At 43.0% G+C, this 14,561-nt stretch overlaps 1 protein-coding gene across 2 annotated transcripts in view; it reads left to right on the top strand.

Annotated features, from left to right (window-relative positions):
* LOC133535004 (epigen-like) overlaps positions 1–14,561 on the top strand; it is a 20,568-nt gene continuing 6,007 nt past the window's right edge. Inside the window, exons 1-5 of one of the 2 annotated variants that reach the window (XM_061874394.1) lie at positions 1–258; positions 925–1,056; positions 8,148–8,297; positions 9,631–9,745; positions 14,396–14,545. In XM_061874394.1, coding sequence (XP_061730378.1) covers positions 219–258; positions 925–1,056; positions 8,148–8,297; positions 9,631–9,745; positions 14,396–14,545 — 587 coding nt within the window. In that variant the 5' untranslated portion in view covers positions 1–218. The remainder of the gene's footprint in view (positions 259–924; positions 1,057–8,147; positions 8,298–9,630; positions 9,746–14,395; positions 14,546–14,561) is intronic. The other variant, XM_061874395.1, reaches the window with a different exon arrangement.

Consider the following 14,561-nt stretch of genomic DNA (forward strand, 5'->3'; position numbering starts at 1 on the left):
CTCTCCTGTGATTGGTCATCCTCTGAGGGCATTTCCTTGCTGTCCAGAGTTGCCCACACTCTTAAAGAAACGTCCCGTTGAACAAACTTACTATATGAAGTGTATGTCGCCAGCAGGTTTAAATGTTGACCCGCGCCAGCTTACGTGCACCTTCTAAACACCTTTGCCTTTCAAAGTGGCCGACCAATTGCCTCAGTTGACGCCACTAAGTGGTCACAATGATTCGGATATTATGGGATGCCATTTTCCTCATTAGCGGTGAGTGAGCTATTTTGCTTTGTGGCTTTTGTTTTAATGTCGTTTTTTTTAGGTCCAACATTTTACCACGTACTTTAAAAAGTAACATGAAACGTTTTGGACTTGAATTTTTAATTAAACATCCCCTGTCAACTTTTGCCATACACATTTGAGCTTTTGTATTAAAAATATATATCTGTCACTGAGGTTGTTGACCTTTGTCAATCACACTGAAAACGTAATATTTTCTTTGTCATGTAATGTAATACAAGTATTAACAAACACCTCTCATAAATGATACAAATAATAAAACAATACCCCTCTGAAAGTGCCAATCAAAACAGAGCTGTATTATAGCTTGGAAATAATAACAATGTATTTTTTGTTATGGGTCAAGTTGTTGTCCCCATGTGATGGTTTAACTTGATGGCGTGTCAGGCACTCCAGTATTTTTAGTACTTTGCTCTCATCCTTTTAGTGGATTCTTGACCTTGTTTGTCATATTGTTAGGATCCTAAATAAAGCTTACTATCACACACAAATACCAGCTCACAGGCTCATAAACAGCACAATACAGTAATACAGCCTTTTTATATTTCATCAGTGACACTCAATGTTAAGTTTTGATTGCACTTTGTGTTGTGATAACAGTATTGTGTTTCACATTGGGGCTTTTCTTCCCTAAAGGATCGCTGTTTACAATCGGAGCAGGACAAAGCAACTTGACAAGTTTTGAAGGTAATATCACAGTCCATGATGACGCTGGCGCAGCTCTTAACGCCTCGGCGAGCCGTCGTGCGGCCGCCTCCTCTATTGCAAGTAAGTCTGGCAACAACTTAGAGAGTTAAGAAAAAAACCTCTGCATTAACATCAAAAGTGTCAGAGGCCCCACTATAGTGTAATGGAAGTGTGTTAGTCTTCGTGCTAGAATTTAGACTTTTAGTTAAGTCCTACTAGGAACATGTCATTTTTGTGTGTCTTTTGCTTTAATGCTAATGAGCTGCGTTTTTTCTTTGTACAAATGACATTGTTTACAGTAATTGTAGACTTCTCCAGGCTACATATCACATATAACAACATAACATTAAGAGCGGGTCAGGAGGACACAAACGTTAGCAACACTAGCATAGCCGTGCGACCCACATGCGTACATTACGTTTTAACCATGAATTGATTAACGTGGACCCCGACTTAAACAAGTTGAAAAACTTATTCGGGTGTTACCATTTAGTGGTCAATTGTACGGAATATGTACTGTACTGTGCAATCTACTAATAAAAGTATCAATCAATCAATCAATCAATCAATCAACGTCATGCTGGGTTAGCATATTTGTTGAAGAGAAACAACATCATCTCCCACATCTACAGACGACTGGTGGAGAGCTTTATTTTAAGACACGTAGCGAAGCCTGCTTCTTTTTTTTTAAATTAATGGGGAAAGCTAATCTAGCAGAGGGTTAGAGGAGAGAGGTTTTCTTCACTCAAAGTGGAACAAACGTAAGGTAGATGATACATTTTTCTCATTTTTGTTCCTCATAAATAGGCTTAATTTTCGCATGCCTCACTTTTCATATGATTTGGTTTTTGACCAAAAACTTTTGACAAAATATGCACTAGTTTTCCTACATCTTCTTTCTTATAGTGCGACCAAACATTGCGCATAACAAATTAGTCTGTTTGCTAGCGTATCATTTCGTTAAATGAAATGCCCAAACAAAGAATCCATGCGTTGGTCACTAAAGCATACTTGCCAAACCTCCCGATTTTCCCGTGAGACTCCCGAATTTCAGTACCCCTCCCAAAAATCTCCCATGGCAACCATTCTCCAGAATTTCTCCCTTTTTCCAAACAAACAACAATATTCCGGGGCAACCATTCTCCCGAATTTCTCCCGATTTCCACCCGGGCAACAATATTGGGGGCGTGCCGTAAAGGCACTGCCTTTAGCGTCCTCTCTCGGCTGATACCTTCACCCCTTAACAGCCGCATGCTGTCCTGGCGTCTGCTTTTCCTCCATATGAACAGCATGCCGGCCCAGTCACATAATAATGTAGCGTTGGACTGGTTTAACAATGGTCTTTACGCGAAGATGTCAAGAAATGAAGACACATTGTATGATCTTTTAACTGGTTTAATGATAACGTTAATTTCAAGCACACACACATGTATGTAGCGTCTCGGAAGAGTTAGTGCTGCAAGGGGTTGTGGGTATTTCTTCTGTTGTGTTTATGTTGTCTTACGGTGCGAAAGTTCTCCCGAAATGTGTTTGTCATTCTTGTTTGGTGTGGGTTCACAGTGTGGGGCATATTTGTAACAGTGTTAAAGTTGTTTATACGGCCACCCCCAGTGTGACCTGTATGGCTGTTGATCAAGTATGCTGTGCCTTCACTCGTGTGTGTGTAAAAGCCGCATATGTAAGGTGACTGTGCCGGCACGCTGATAGTATGGAGAAAAAGTGGACGTGACGACAGGTTGTAGAGGACGCTAAAGGCAGTGCCTTAAGGCACGCCCCCAATATTGTTGTCCGGGTGGAAATCGGGAGAAATTTGGGAGTGGTTGCCCCTGGAAATTTTCGGGAGGGGCACTGAAATTCTTGAGTCTCCCGGGAAAATCGGGAGGGTTGGCAAGTATGGTCTCAAGGTTGGCAAGTATGGACTAAAGCCTAACACATGGTGTATACTCTCCAGTCATGTAACTTGCATTAAGCAACACCGTCGTACCTTCCCGCAAGTCTTGTGTGCACCTCCCAAAAATCTTAGCTTCACGTCAGTTGCAACGCAGACTGCAGAGTTGTGATCGGTGTAGACAAAGATGTCAATGTTTTGGTTGTCATCATTCTTCAAAAGAAGGTAATATCTAGTCAAGGACAGCTGCGATTTCTCCTTCAGGAGACACTGCCCCATTGTGTTTTGGAAGACAATTACAAGTCTGGCGCCACCCTCCATGGAATAACTATAAATAAAAGAAGACGCTGTCAAATATATTTGAAGCCACCAAAGCTAAACATCAGTTTGTAAGGTATTACATTATTAAACGGTAAATTGTTCGGTACATTTTCTGAGAAATAGCATATTCCAGACTGATATAAACATGTCCACTTGGGAGAACACTGCTTCTCAGAAATTAAAAGTTGAAAGACACTAAAGTGAACATTTTTGTTTTACACTGGATGTTTAAATATGTGCTTGACACAGTGGATGTTCCTGCACAATTATTTGCACTCAAAAATAAATATTTGTAGTAATAAATATGATTAGAACATTTTTAGCACTATATTTGTGTTAAATTACAATAAGTGTGTTTATCCTAAGCATTCCTGCTCCTCTCTGAGCTGCCACCTTATCGTGGTAGAGGAGTTTGCGTGTCCCAATGATCCTAGGAGCTATGTTGTCCGGGGGCTTTATGCCCCCTGGTAGGGTCTCCCAAGGCAAACAGGTTTTAGGTGAGGGATCAGACAAAGAGCAGCTCGAAGACCGTTATGAAGAAGACAAAACATGGACCCAGATTTCCCTCGCCCGGACACGGGTCACCGGGGCCCCCCTCTGGAGCCAGGCCCGGAGGTTGGGCACGATGGCGGGTGCCTGGTGGCCGGGCCTGTTCCCATGGGGCCCGGCCGGGCACAGCCCGAAGAGGCAATGTGGGTCACCCCTCCAATGGGCTCACCACCCATAGCAGGGGCCATAGAAGTCGGGTGCAATGTGAGCTGGGCGGCAGCCAAAGGCAGGGCACTTGGCGGTCCGATCCTCTGCTACAGAAGCTAGCTCTTGGGACGGGGAACGTCACCTCACTGGGGGGGAAAGAGCCTGAGCTAGTGCGCGAAGTGGAGAAGTTCCGGCTGGATATAGTCGGACTCACTTCGACGCACAACAAGGGCTCTGGAACCACTTCTCTCGAGAGAGACTAGACCCTCTTCCACTCTGGCGTTGCCGGCAGTGAGAGGCGACGGGCTGGGGTGGCAATTCTGGTTGCCCCCCGGCTCAAAGCCTGCACGTTGGAGTTCAACCCGGTGGACGAAAGGGTTGCCTCCCCCCGCCTTCGGGTGGGGGGGCGGGTCCTGACTGTTGTTTGTGCTTACGCACCAAACAGCAGTTCAGACTACCCACCCTTTTTGGGTACACTCGAGGGAGTACTGGAAAGTGCTCCCCCGGGTGATTCCCTTGTCCTACTGGGGGAATTCAACGCTCATGTTGGCAATGACAGTGAAACCTGGAGAGGCGTGATTGGGTAGAATGGCCGCCCGGATCTGAACCCGAGTGGTGTTTTGTTATTGGACTTTTGTGCTCGTCACAGTTTGTCCATAACAAACACCATGTTTAAATATAAGGGTGTCCATATGTGCACTTGGCACCAGGACACCCTAGGCCGCAGTTCCATGATCAACTTTGTAGTTGTGTCATCGGATTTGCGGCCTTATGTTTTGGACACTCGGGTGAACAGAGGGGCGGAGCTTTCTACCGATCACCACCTGGTGGTGAGTTGGCTGCGATGGTGGGGGAGGATGCCGGACAGACCTGGCAGGCCCAAACGCATTGTGAGGGTCTGCTGGGAACGTCTGGCAGAGTCTCCTGTCCGAGAAAGTTTCAATTCCCACCTCCGGAAGCACTTCGAACATGTCACGAGGGAGGTGCTGGACATTGAGTCCGAGTGGACCATGTTCCGCACCTCTATTGTCGAGGCGGCTGATCGGAGCTGTGGCCGCAAAGTAGTTGGTGCCTGTCGGGGCGGCAATCCTATTACCCCTTGGTGGACACCAGCGGTGAGGGATGCTGTCAAGCTGAAGAAGGAGTCCTATCGGGTCCTTTTGGCTCATAGGACTCCGGAGGGAGTGGACAGGTACCGACAGGCCAAGCGGTGTGCAGCTTCAGCGGTCGCGGAGGCAAAAACTCGGACATGGGAGGAGTTCGGGGAAGCCATGAAAAACGACTTCCGGACGGCTTCGAAGCGATTCTGGACCACCGTCCGCCGCCTCAGGAAGGGGAAGCAGTGCACTATCAACACCGTGTATGGTGCGGATGGTGTTCTGCTGACCTCAACTGCGGATGTTGTGGATAGGTGAAAGGAATACTTCGAAGACCTCCTCAATCCCACCAACACGTCTTCCTATGAGGAAGCAGTGCCTGGGGAATCTGTGGTGGACTCTCCTATTTCTGGGGCTGAGGTCGCTGAGGTAGTTAAAAAGCTCCTCGGTGGCAAGGCCCCAGGGGTGGATGAGATCCGGCCGGAGTTCCTTAAGGCTCTGTATGCTGTGGGGCTGTCTTGGTTGACAAGACTCTGCAGCATCGGGGGCGGTACCTCTGGATTGGCAGACCGGGGTGGTGGTTCCTCTCTTTAAGAAGGGGGACTGGAGGGTGTGTTCCAACTATCGTGGGATCACACTCCTCTGCCTTCCCGGTAAGGTTTATTCAAGTGTACTGGAGAGGAGGCTATGCCGGATAGTCGAACCTCGGATTCAGGAGGAACAGTGTGGTTTTCGTTCTGGTCGTGGAACTGTGGATTAGCTCTATACTTTCGGCAGGGCTCTTGAGGGTGCATGGGAGTTTGCCCAGTCTACATGTGCTTTGTGGACTTGGAGAAGGCATTCGACCGTGTCCCTCGGGAAGTCCTGTGGGGAGTGGTCAGAGAGTATGGGGTATCGGACTGTCTTATTGTGGCGGTGCGCTCCCTGTACGATCAGTGCCAGAGCTTGGTCCGCATTGCTGGCAGTAAGTCGAACACATTTCCAGTGAGGGTTGGACTCCGCCAAGGCTGTCCTTTGTCACCGATTCTGTTCATAACTTTTATGGACAGAATTTCTAGGCGCAGTCAAGGCATTGAGGGGTTCCGGTTTGGTGACCACAGGATTAGATCTCTGCTTTTTGCAGATGATGTGGTCCTATTGGCTTCATCTGACCGGGATCTTCAGCTCTCACTGGATCGGTTTGCAGCCGAGTGTGAAGCGACCGGAATGAGAATCAGCACCTCCAAGTCCGAGTCCATGGTTCTCGCTCGGAAAAGGGTGGAATGCCATCTCCGGGTTGGGGAGGAAACCCTGCCCCAAGTGGAGGAGTTCAAGTACCTAGGAGTCTTGTTCACAAGTGAGGGAAGAGTGGATCGTGAGATCGGCAGGCGGATCGGTGCGGCGTCTTCAGTAATACGGACGTTGTACCGATCCGTTGTGGTGAAGAAGGAGCTGAGCCAGAAGGCAAAGCTCTCAATTTACCGGTCGATCTACGTTCCCATCCTCACCTATGGTCATGAGCTTTTGGTCATGACTGAAAGGATAAGATCACGGGTACAAGCAGCCGAAATGACTTTCCTCCGCCGTGTGGCGGGGCTCTCCCTTAGAGATAGGGTGAGAAGCTCTGCCATCCGGGAGGAACTCAAAGTAAAGCCGCTGTTCCTCCACATTGAGAGGAGCCAGATGAGGTGGTTCGGGCATCTGGTCAGGATGCCACCCTAACGCCTCCCGAGGGAGGTGTTTAGGTCACGTCCAACCGGTAGGAGGCCACGGGGAAGACCCAGGACACGTTGGGAAGACTGTCTCCCGGCTGGCCTGGGAACGCCTCGGGATCCCCCGGGAAGAGCTAGACGAAGTGGCTGCGGAGAGGGAGGTCTGGGTTTCCCTGCCTAGGCTGTTGCCCCCGCGACCCGACCTCGGATAAGCGGAAGAAGATGGATGGATGGATTCCTGCAACTTAATTTTACACACAGTATTATTTTGAAGTCTTCATTTTTGTTAACATTTACAACAAAAATATTGTAGCGTTGTCCTAATACCATGATAACATCGTACCATGAGATTTTGATACTGTTACATCCTTAGTGCATGTCATTGAAAGTCAAAATCTAGAGCATCTAACACACTAAGATCTATTTAAAGTTTGCGTGTAAAAAAACATGTGCAAACTTGATAAAACACACAAAGCAGATGTGAACAAAATAGAACATTTTTGTTTCATCACATGGACAAATATAAGACCTTCTGGAGGAAAGTCCTGTGGTCAAATGAAACAATAAATTGAGCTCTTTGGCCACAATATCCAGTAATATGTTTGGAGGGGAAAAGGTGAGGCCTTTGATGCCAGGAACACCAAACCTACCGTCAAGCATGATGATGGTAGGATTATGCTCTGGGCCTGTTTTGCTGCCTATGGAACTGATGCTTTACAGAGAGTAAATGGGACAATGAAAAAGGAGGATTACCTCCAAATTCTTCAGGACAACCTAAAATCCTCAGCCCAGAGGTTGGGTCTTGGGTGCAGTTGGATGTTCCAACAAAACGATGACCCCAAACACATGTCAAAAGTGGTAAAGGATTGGATAAATCAGGCTCAAATTAAGGTTTTGGAATGGCCTTCCCAAAGTAGGACCGCTAAACAGAGTAGGATGCATATTTCCGCCAGAAATAACAATTGAGAATAGATTTTATTTATTTTACTTTTCATTTCAATACAAACCAATATTCCAAACAATAAAAATATTGCCATCAGACCAGATAAAACACTAAGACTACAACAGTGAAGCAAAAAAAACAACACAAATTATGTAAAATAGTGTGTCTATTTATTTTAGTAACTTGGTCAAAAGATTTCAGTGTGTGTGTAAATACGTTTTGAGCACATTACTGCGATAATAATGATAACCATGATCTGACAGTTTCACATGGTTATATCCCTAATAGATGCAAAAGCCTCATTTAAATAAGGCCGTTTGCACCACTTGTGTGCTTGTTATCAATTGCCCTCGTAGTCTTAGTAGATGTCCCCCAACACAGCCACTAATAATACACGTAATTTCATAGTTTATGTAGACTATTTAGCATGTGTTATTTGGATCCTAGTAGATCCTAATTGTTAAGCATTGTTGGAGGTAGACTGGGTGTTGTTGTTCTACTGATATTTTCCATCTGACCCTCACTCCTCTTGACAGGTTCTACCTTCTTATTAGGAACAGACCGTCGTGGTTCTGGCAGCGCTATCACCACCCCTACTAGGTCGGCTGCTTGGACCAGCGGCTCAACAGCGACCGCAACAATCACTGCGACAACAAGGACCACTTCTAACGTCCCCCCAGTGAAAAGTAGGTTTCCGAACAGTCCCGGGCTCTCGGTTTAGTTTAGACTTGTGCTCGTCCACACAGACAATGTGTGACACGCTGATAATCAATTGATCCTCTTAGCCTTGTGGTGTGTCAACAATGATGTGGCATTAATATGAGCTGCTTTTTCCACACAAAAGCTGTTGCAACGCGAGCCGTACAACACCTTGAGTATCCCCAAATGATTGATGGATCCTGTCCCAGTGCTCCTCTTCTGTCTCTGTGAAAGGTGGAAGAGGAGAGGGGCGGGGAGGCCGATGGCTCCCAGACAACAGCGGGCTTTCACAGAGCCCGACAGCAGCAGACAATGATGCAGGCTGCGCTCCTAGACTATTTAGCCCTGGAATGGAATGGGAGCCAGACGTGTCATGCTGCTATCATGCTAACCTGAATGCCACACTGTTGACATTGTGGTCTGAGTCAGCCGTGTGGGAATTTGTCTGACTGTACGGCTAACTTGGAAAAATGTCGCCCTTTTCAAATCATGTAATCACTTTTCTTTGTCCCATTGTTTTGGTGAAAACCGAAGCTCCTCTTATTTGTGCCTCTCCTCACCCCACATACTCTTTCTTATTGTCTTCTTTGACTTCTCTCTGCTCCTGTTGTCCCTCCCAGGTAGTGCGGTGGATCTAAACCAGCACAAATCCACACGCAACTGAGAACCAAAGGCTTCAGTGGGTGGGCTAGGTGTCGGCTTTAGGGTTTAGGACAATGTTCCAGGCTAAAGCTATTTTTACATTTATGACAGTCACCTGTGCCCCATCTCTTCAAGTTACCCACACGTTCTGTATAATTAATCAAATCTGTCCCTGCATCGTCACACTCACGTCCTCACTTCTTCCTTTACATTGACCAACATGTTAAAGTGTGATCATAATCTCTCATTGTCCAGCCAAAATCACCGCTACAGATCGCAGAAAACGGTTTGCTAAACTTTACGATGGAGAAGAAAATTTCAACCTGGTTATATCAGCGTAACACATCCTGTAGCCTTTTAAATAAAAGCCTTGTACGTCAGGCCTGTTGACGGATTATGTGTGGTCCTGGAAAACAGACATCTTCAGGGGGGGGTCCTCAATTTTTTTAATACCCCCCCCCATAATTTTTCCACAACAGTGTGTAATAACTTTTTTGCTCCCCTCCCGCATAGCTCAAACCTACATACTGGTTCTATCAACAGCGCCAAGTAAAGACAAAAACATAACTACACTAAAATAACCACAAAGTATCTTTTTTTTTTGTATAAACTACAAGTATAATCTCATTTGAAAAACAGACATTGTGTTGTTTTTTGTTTTTTTTAATCACCTCTCAGAGTTCGTGGCAGCGGCTGTTCGCTCTCATTTCGACGACTGTCCGGACTCACATCGCCACTTTTGTTTCCATGGAACTTGTCGCTTCCTGATATTGGAGGAGACGCCAGCATGCATGTAAGTTCATGAAAAAACAATATTCAAAAAAACCTACTGACTTATTGATCCTATATGACAATATTTGAGGTTCATATGTGCCAAGGCTTGGTGTCAAACAACTGCTCCTGAAGCGAGTCAGAGCGTTTATTTTTGTCACACACACACGCACACGCACGCACACACACACACACACACACACACACACACACTCTTGTATTTGTTACCTTCTTAAGACCTCCGAAAATGCCCTACTTCTTTAGGACAACCCCATGTAGATTTTTGAATATTTGTATTTGTATTATATTTAGAAATATATACATATTATGCAAATATATAAAAGCTTGTAGTGAAAAATGAGTTGGAATTTCACAAGAAAAAGATAACACTCTCAAAAGAAAAACTTAAAATTTTGGTAGTAATATAATAAAAGTTGGAATTTTACTCAACGCAAGTCAAAATTTTACAAGAAAAACTGAACATTTGTGCAATATTATGATACAAGTTGGAATTTTACTCGACAAAAGTCACAAGTTTATAAGAAAATCAAAAAAATTTGGCAATATTATTATAATAATCGGAATTTTACTTGACAAAAAATGTCAGTATTTTACAAGAACCACAGAACTGACCATATTGTGATAAAAGTCAGAATTGGATATGACAAATGTCACCTTTTTGCATTAATATATAAAAATTTTACATTAAAAAAGTAATTATTTTAAGAGAAAATATTGCAGAAATGGAAAGAATATGGGAAATTGTTCCCAATGTTATAAGAAAGAAGTCGACACATCGTGATTAAATAAAAGACTGCTTTTAAATAATTATTTTTGGGGGAAGTTTTTGTTTCTAGTTTGTTTTTAATCTTCATTATTTACTTCAAGTTCTTGCAGTATGTCTTTATGTACATATTTATTGTATTTACATTTTTGTTATTTTGGCCAAAGGGGACGCATTTCAATGTTTTACACACACTTGTTATTTTATTTGTTGACCAGAGGGGGAGCACTTTTAAAACCGACACACAGTCAATTTGAAAAATCTCTCCTTTTTGGGACCACTCTCATTTTGATAGATTTCACCACCGGGGCTGCAAATGAGACATTCTCTATTGGATGCAATGGTTTTCCATATTGAGACCATGATTTCGGTCCTAACTTGTTCACCAGTCCTTATGTGGACAGTACCTTTCCTTGTTGATGTCTCAAGAAGGGTAGCAATACAAGAACACACACACACACATACACAGCCACACACAACACACACAATTCAGTGGAGATGGAAAAAAAAATCAGCCCTGACCTGCTGAAAAATGGATGAAAAACTATTAAACAGAAAAGGAGTTATAATGCTAATTTGAAAATAATACTGATAATTAGGCATAGTCATTAAACAACTTAAAAGTAAGACCAGCTGTTATTCACCGATATTGAAAACACATTGTAAAAACAAGAAACATGAACACAAGATTCCTTTTGTCTTAAAGCTTTTCCCCCTAAACAGGTCTTGAATATTACTTCTATTCAGGGTCATGTTTTTGTATTGTGGTCAGTGAGATGTGTCATATGTATACATATACCTTTTTTCCCCATGTGTTGCATGAATGCTGAAAGCATTCACACGAACTGTAGTCTTTTTTTGTCTGCCTTCTTCTTCCACATTTTTCATCCGATTCAAACAATTCCACTTTCAAAATCGTCTGCTTAATCTCTGCATGCAGACAACCATTCCTGCCCCCAAATTTCCATATTATCAGGACATTTTTCATGTCCAAGATATTTTTTTTCCCCTCCATTTCCCATTTTTCTCTCACTTGTTTTACTACTGAAATGTATCACTACTTCCACATTTCTCAACCAATTCCAAAGTCAAATGGTTCCTTGCTAATGTTAATTAACTGCTAGCATGCTCAAAAAGTTTTGATTCTGAAGTGTATACCTACAAAATTTGCCAAAATACTAGAATCCTAATATTAGTATCCTAGTATTTGGACAGTAATTTATTACCTGACACATGCTGTTAGCATGCCACACTTTATTTGGGTAGCTTGAAAAAAATGTTCACATTTAAACTTATAATTTAAAAATTATTTAAATTTTTTTATTGTAAAAATAATTTTTTTAGACCATCTCTGTCCTTATGGCTGCGTGTATATTTCACACATTAGCAGCCTAGGCGAGGCTTTGTAACCTGTAATCGGTTTTGAAAAAGTTTTATATTTTTTTTATACCATTTAATATATTGCAAGAATCTGTTGCAATCAAATTGTGTTGAATCGCGAATCCATTCTGATTTAAGTTGTCTTCTCAAGAATCAAAATCGTGAGTTGTTGTAAGAATCACAACCATTAATTATTACAGCTTACAGAGTCAAACATTGCGTTACCTCATGCTCGTTAACTGTTAGCATGCTAACTTTTTTTACTCATTTTATACTGTATTTATATGATGCCAACAGAGGGTTTGATGATTTGTTTTTTTTTACAAGGACAACAAAGATATTCAATATAATCTACAAACCCCGTTTCCATATGAGTTGGGAAATTGTGTTAGATGTTAATATAAACGGAATACAATGATTTGCAAATCATTTTCAACCCATATTCAGTTGAATATGCTACAAAGACAAGATATTTGATGTTCAAACTCATAAACTTTATTTTTTTTTGCAAATGATAATTAACTTAGAATTTCATGGCTGCAACACGTGCCAAAGTAGTTGGGAAAGGGCATGTTCACCACTGTGTTACATCACCTTTTCTTTTAACAACATTCAATAAACGTTTGGGAACTGAGGAAACTAATTGTTGAAGCTTTGAAAGTGGAATCCTTTTCCATTCTTGTTTTATGTAGAGCTTCAGTCGTTCAACAGTCCGGGGTCTCCGCTGTCGTATTTTACGCTTCATAATGCGGCAGACATTTTCGATGGGAGACAGGTCTGGACTGCAGGCGGGCCAGTAAAGTACCCGCACTCCTTTTTAACGAAGCCACGCTGTTGTAACACATACCGAATGTGGCTTGGCATTGTCTTGCTGAAATAAGCAGGGGCGTCCATTAAAAAGATGGCGCTTAGATGGCAGCATATGTTGTTCCAAAACCTGTACGTACCTTTCAGCATTAATGGTGCCTTCACAGATGTGTAAGAGACCCATCCTTTGGGCACTAATGCACCCCCATACCATCACAGATGCTGGCTTTTGAACGTTGCGTCAATAACCGTCTGGATGGTTCGCTTACCCTTTGGTCCAGATGACACGATGTCGAATATTTCCAAAAACAATTTGAAATATAGACTTGTCAGACCACAGAACACTTTTCATCAGTCCATCTTAGAGGATTTCGGGCCCAGAGAAGCCGGCGGCGATTCTGGATGTTGTTGATAAATGGCTTTCGCTTTGCATAGTAGTGCTTTAACTTACACTTACATATGTAGCGACGAACTGTATTTAGTGACAGTGGTTTTCCGAAGTGTTCCTGAGCCCATGTGCTGATATCCCTTAGAGATTGATGTCAGTTTTTGATACAGTCTGAGGGATCGAAGGTCATGGTCATTCAATGTTGGTTTCCAGCCGTGCCGCATACGTGGAGTGATTTCTCCAGATTCTCTGAACCTTTTGATGATATTATAGACCGTAGATGTTGAAATCCAAAAATTTCCTGCAATTGCACTTTGAGAAACATTGTTCTTAAACTATTGGACTATTTGCTCACGCAGTTGTGACAAAAGGGTGTACCTCTCTCCATCTTTTCTTGTGAAAGACTGAGCATTTTTCGGAAGCTGTTTTTATACCCAATCATGGCATCCACCTGTTCCCAATTAGCCTGCACACCTGTGGGATGTTCCAAATAAGTGTTTAATGAGCATTCCTCAACTTTATCAGTATTTATAGCCACTTTTCCCACGTTTCTCACGTGTTGCTGGCATCAAATTCTAGAGTTATTATTTGCAAAAAAAAAATGTTTATCGGTTTGATCATCAAATATGTTGTCTTTGTAGCATATTCAACTGAATATGGGTTGAAAAGGATTTGCAAATCATTGTATTCTGTTTATATTTACATCTATCACAATCTCCCAACTCATATGGAAACGGTGTTTGTAATACACAGAAGATTCATATATTTTGTTACTTAAAGCTATCTGTAGCATGCCAACATTTCAGTTCAGCTTTTCAGCATTCACATGCAATTGAGGGCTGTGTGGCTCGGTTGGTAGAGCAGCCGTGCCAGCAACTTCAGTGCTCCAGGTTCGATCCCCACTTCTGCCATCCTTGTCACAGCCGTTGTGTCCTTGGGCAAGACACTTCACCCAACCTTCTCCCAGTTCCACCTATACTGGTTTGAATGTAACTTAGAGAATGGGTTCCACTATGGAAAGCGCTTTTAGTCACTAGAGAAAAGTGCTATATGAACATAATTCACTTCACTTTCTACTAAAATTGCTTTTTATGGTTTATTTTTAGTTGTGACTTTTTCATACTTTATTCACTCATATTACTTGCTTATGCATTTGTATTTCTCACTTAAAAAAGAGGATTGTTTAGTAAAAATTATTGGATCTTAATAATTTCAATAAAACCTTTTCACTAACTAAAACTAAATTCACATATTAGACAAAATCATCAGTCTGGCGGAAGCGAGTGAGTCTAATCCATCCTCTCATCTTGCAGATGCCATTCTGGCTTCGTTGGGATGAGGTGCGAGCATGCAGACCTGCTGGCCGTTGTTGCGACCAACCACCGTCAGCAGAATGTCGCCACAGTGCTGGTGATATGTGTGATCGGTTGTGTCCTCATTATCGTCCTGTGCACACTTTTAAAGTGAGTGACGGAAAAA

Source organism: Nerophis ophidion, linkage group LG16 (genome assembly GCF_033978795.1).
Source record: "Nerophis ophidion isolate RoL-2023_Sa linkage group LG16, RoL_Noph_v1.0, whole genome shotgun sequence".
Classification (NCBI taxonomy): domain Eukaryota; kingdom Metazoa; phylum Chordata; class Actinopteri; order Syngnathiformes; family Syngnathidae; genus Nerophis; species Nerophis ophidion.